This window comes from Epinephelus moara, chromosome 24 (assembly GCF_006386435.1).
Source record: "Epinephelus moara isolate mb chromosome 24, YSFRI_EMoa_1.0, whole genome shotgun sequence".
NCBI lineage: Eukaryota > Metazoa > Chordata > Actinopteri > Perciformes > Serranidae > Epinephelus > Epinephelus moara.
The window spans coordinates 36,304,424-36,309,693 of NC_065529.1; the positions used below are offsets into that span (position 1 = coordinate 36,304,424).

The 5,270-nt window shown below is 42.1% G+C and overlaps 1 protein-coding gene across 1 annotated transcript in view; it reads left to right on the plus strand.

Annotated features, from left to right (window-relative positions):
* Positions 1-5,270, plus strand: part of mov10a (Mov10 RISC complex RNA helicase a) — a 23,727-nt gene that overhangs the window by 5,501 nt on the left and 12,956 nt on the right. Inside the window, exons 6-9 of the mRNA XM_050037032.1 lie at positions 2,303-2,443; positions 2,596-2,758; positions 2,970-3,121; positions 3,234-3,404. Coding sequence (XP_049892989.1) covers positions 2,303-2,443; positions 2,596-2,758; positions 2,970-3,121; positions 3,234-3,404 — 627 coding nt within the window. The remainder of the gene's footprint in view (positions 1-2,302; positions 2,444-2,595; positions 2,759-2,969; positions 3,122-3,233; positions 3,405-5,270) is intronic.

The window sequence follows — 5,270 nt, forward strand, 5'->3', positions numbered from 1 at the left end:
GTTGCTATAGCGCCCCCCTTTGGCCAATTGATGTAATATTGCTTCATTCACATCCTCCCATGACCCTCTACCACTGTGCCAAATTTCACATGGAAGAACCAGAGAGGAAACACCATCACATGGTCAGATGCACATGCACGTCTCTTCAGATGGTAAAAGCCTGAATCATTGGTGGAAAATCTTGCAGATCCCTTGCTGTTCCAGCATTGGCAACAACTCCCTACACTGCAGAGAGACTCACAAAGAAGGAAGATGGACTTATCAAAAGAGAGTTTAAAAGCAACAATGGATGTGTTCCGAATGGCATATCCATCCTTAAAAAGTACATACTGTTGCATGCAGTGTGCACACAATCGGGACAAACTACTTCCTCATAATGTTCCACCTTGAACTCTGACCCTCTTACTCATGTATCCATTTCTATGGAGTTAAAACAAAATGCTGTTCACCGAGCTCGCCAGAGATGGAGGTCAACTTGGACAGCTCAGATGTTGTTATGTTGCAATAAGTTATAACTGCACACATGTAGATTCTAACATACTATATTCACAATAGTAACATGACATAGACTATACATTTCTCTGTCATTGTTATCCAATACTTATGCCCTTTTGTTATTGGTTATATTTATGATTATTTCATTCAGTTAAACAGTTTATATTCCTGTTATTACTTATCGACTGGTCCTCAGTCACCTTAGTGCGTTGTCATCCATTATTGGGACTTTTGACAGTTGATGTGGCGTATCTTTCACTGCAGAGGATTGTGGGTCAGAACAGCCAGAAAAGCATGCTGGCTTGCATACTACAAAATTGGACCCCATGTAGTAGAACGTCCTGGTATTTTTGGCATACTGCATTTGATGTACTATGTAATGGGACATACTAATGGTGTGTCTCAAATCACATACTTCTGTTAGTACACTTCCATGTAGTATACCATGTGCACTATGTATTTATTGGCGTAGTACATGAATTTCAACAGGGTAGTGTTGTCTCAAACTAAACATGGCCGTTTCGACCTCTTCTTCTTCTTTTAATGCCTAATTGTAACCGGCCAGTGGAGCATTACCGCCACCATTTGCCCACAACGTCAAAATGTGCAGCTGTTAGCTAGTTAGCAAACTAGCATTAGCATTCACGTTATCGTTCGCGGTGCCAAATCATTACAGACTGCTAAATCAACCCAACAAACATACTGTTGGCTTATACCCGACAACAATATAGTGGTGCTTAGTGCAAAAAACACATGTATAACTTACATTTGTACAATGCAGCGACGTTCACAGTCGCACAGTCCTCGGCCGCCATTTCCAGTTTGAAAAGTGGTCCCTCCTCTTCCGCTACGTAGCCAAGATGGCGACCATTGAGGGCGAGAAGTGTCCATAGTTCCACACTCAACTTCTTGACTGTTTTCAGTGCACCATCCAGGTACTCATAGTGCACTGCATTTTTCCATACTTCTCAGTGTGAACGCACTTATGCACTCAAAATATTAAGTGTAAGTACAGAACTACGCGATTTGAGACACAGCATCAACCTTCCTCTGGCGTACTATATAGTATAGTAGTATGGGGATTGGAACACACAGTTTGAATTAAGCATTTTAACCGTCGCCATCTTGGATTTTTAAAGTAACCTAAGACGGAAGTGTTTCAGAGATGGAGAGAAAATGTTGCTAATAATTTAGCTTTTTTGCTAACTAGAGCAAAAGGCTCATAGCTGTGGCTACTTCATGTTCATGTTCATGTTCATGTAGCTAATATGAACTAGAGCCTCAAATCACAGCTAAAGGGTTGTGCAGGCTCCTGAGTTTGCAAAGAAAACAGGACGGCAATTCTTACTGAATTATCACTGTATAACAGGATTGGAATCACAATCACGATCAGAATAATGACTCGTACTGGTTCTTGTATGCAGCATGTGCATATGCCTGTGCTTGTCTGGCGGGAGGGGTTTAGGACAGAAAGGGGAGAGCTGCAGAATGAGGGTGTATTTTCAAATTTAGGCTTCTTCTTTTTTTGCCTTTTACAAAAACGTGCCTACCCCAGCTTTAATGTTGCACACAGTGTAACAGATAAACACAGCACACTGTGTTACCATCTCCAAATAGAGTGAGTACAGGTCTTTTCCTAGTTGCAGGAAATCCATTATTACAGATTGCAGTACAAATATTTGATTTGGGAGCTGGTTTAACCAATTTTCTTCGTCGTAATTGAATTTGATCAACAAATGCACCCAGAACGGTTACTGGAATTGTTTTATTCATGCTTAATGTGTTTGTGCTTTGTTCTTCTCGGCAGCTCTGTCGTCCAGCCTCTAAAGATGGCAGTGAAATTAGGAGACTATAAGTACCCTCATTACCTAAAGGAACTGGCTAAACGGAGGATGGAGGACTCCGAGAACCTCTCTCCAGCTGCCAGACAGAAACTGGCATCAGTGAAGTGAGAGAACGACCCAATTATTTACAGCCTACACAGTTTTTATCCAGGCCTATCTCCCTCATCATCACAATGTGTGTGTGTGTGTGTGTGTGTGTGTGTGTGTGTGTGTGTGTGTGTGTGTGTGTGTGTGTATGTGTGCGCTTTGTGACCAGGGGTCTCCTTAACTCTGCCTTAAAGATGAAGACGTACTCTCATCGATTTCACCTCCTGCTACACCTGGAGGAGATACAGATGGAGGTGGACATCAGGAAGTATGACCTCCACAATCAAATCATGAATGAAGACCAAAGCAACAAAAAGCTGCTCACACTCAGAGTAAGAAATCCTCACCGAACAGATGTACTGTTTTAATTAGCAACGAAGAGTCAGTATCTTGTGAGTAGAACAGGTGTGTCCTTGATCTTAAGGATGCTGTCTTTATACTACCTCTGCTGTATATGTTGTTGGCGTTGTCTTCTGAAAGCTTGCTGATCCTCTGTAAGCTCAGTGTTTGAAGTGAATAGCCAACATTGATATTCTCCGTCAGGTTCCCGGTGTGGCTGAGAATCGGCCATCTGTACTACGAGGAGATATGCTGAGGGTGTCCAAGTCTGGAGACACGGTCCAGCCAATCGTCGTGTACACCGGATATGTTCACAGAGTAGAGCTGGATCGTGTGAAGCTGGGCTTTTCCAAGAGGTAAGAGCTGCTGGACTATGGCTACTCGTCGGCTTGAATCCCAGTTTATGTCTCAGGCGGTGGGTGAAGCCAAAAGCCTGCACCTTCCTCTCACTGGCTGCCACTGTTTCAGGTTGTTGCAGACCTTTCTCAGCAATATGAAGTTTGACGTGGAATTTACCATCAACCGGTACTCCTTGAAGCTTCAGCATCGCGCGGTGGATTTGGCAGTGAAGCATCAGCTGGAAGAGGTGCTGTTCCCGTCTGGTGCAGCAGCAGCTAATCTCCCTATGCCTAAACTCAGGTTCGGTCCCTATACACATAAGATTCAAGCAAATAGAACACCAAAAACACCCACAAACCAAACACCTTAAAGGAGTGCTATACCTATAAAATGACCATTTGTGTATCAGTTACTTACCCTGTGTAACATTGAATTCATTTTGTTTTTCTTGCATGCCTCCAAGATGAACAAAGAATCCAAAAAACAGAGAATGAATAGAGAATAGAGATGAATTGAAGTCATCGAGGTTCACATCTAACACCAGCAAAACCACATTAAAACATTTGTTTACAAACTCTCACACAACTTTTGTTGGTGAGAGTTTGTTGGTTTTGTGGAACACTAGCTTGAAGTTGCCCTATCACATGGGCCCTATCCAGATCAGTCAAACATGGAGCAGACACCAACTGACCACTGTAGCAGGGCCCATGCTCACACCTGGGAGTACCAGAAGCTCAAATCAAGAGTCAATAGCAACAGCAAAAAAAAAAAAGCTGTTTGGCATTGGCAGAGAAGATTTGGAAGTTTTTTTCATGGGCGCAACCCACATACACAGCTGTGTTGCTCATCCCACAAATGCATGTTCCTTACAAATGTGGCACCATTTAAAAGGGAAATAAACAGGCTTTCCAACGGTACAAGAAATAATCTACCAAACACAAATTTCCTTACTTTTTGTGCTTAGATTATTTGTTTTAAACTGCTTTTAAATGTCCTTTTATATTGAATTGCCTCGTTGGCCTATTTATGTTCATTCTGTCTATTTTCATATAAAGCACTCAGTGCATATACAGTAATAGGGCCAGGCAATGTGAAGATATTATATCATTATCGAGATAAGAGACTACATATCGTCTTAGATTTCGGATATTGTTGCATCGTGATGTGGCATAAGTAGGTTTTTTTCCCTCATTTTAAAGGCTGCATTACAGTAAGGTGATGTAAATTTCAATCAACTTACCAGACTTTTTTATTTGTTTGTTAACACTTGCCCTAACCCACTTAGTTGTTATAGCCACATTATTGATATATCTCATTGTGGTACTATTTCTAGGTGGGGGGAAACAAAACAACAGTAGTCATCCTTACAATTTTGTCACATCAGTGAGGATATTTGGTCAGAAATACAGTTATGGTGGATTTTGTCTCCCAGTCCTAGCATTACAGAAATGCTTTTGAGGAGATTAAAACATATTGAGATATAGCCAAGATATATAGGGCGGCACAGCGGTGCAGTGGTTAGCATTGTCGCCTCACAGCAAGAGGGTTCCTGGTTGGAACCCCCAGTGCAGATGTTCTCCCTGTGTCAGCATGGGTTTTCTCCAGGTACTCCAGCTTCCTCCCACAGTCCAAAGACATGCAGGTTAATTGGTGACTCTAAATTGTCTGTAGGTGTGAATGTGAGTGTGAATGGTTGTCTGTCTCTATGTGTCAGCCCTGTGATAGTCTGGTGACCTGTCCAGGGTGTACCCTGCCTCTCGCCCAATGTCAGCTGGGATAGGCTCCAGCACCTCCGGAACCCCTAACAGGATAAGCGGCTACGAAAATGAATGAATGAATGAATAGCCAAAAAATATTGTGATATAATTTTCAGGACATGTCACCCTGCCCTAGCATATAATGTAGGGCTGTCCCGAATACCATTTTTTAACATTCGGACCTTCGGCAGAATTTATAACGAATATTCGAATATTCGTTCACACAAAAATGGGATGGCACAACAGTCTCCTTCAGTACATTATTCTATGCTTTCTTTTGATTTTCACATTGGCTAGTCATCCTGTTTAATTTGTCTTCTGATTAAACTGGAACCGTTGAAACAAGTTGTAGGAAGCCTCTGCAAGTAATTGGTTGCTGGCAGACACTCTGTGCTGCAATAAAATGGTT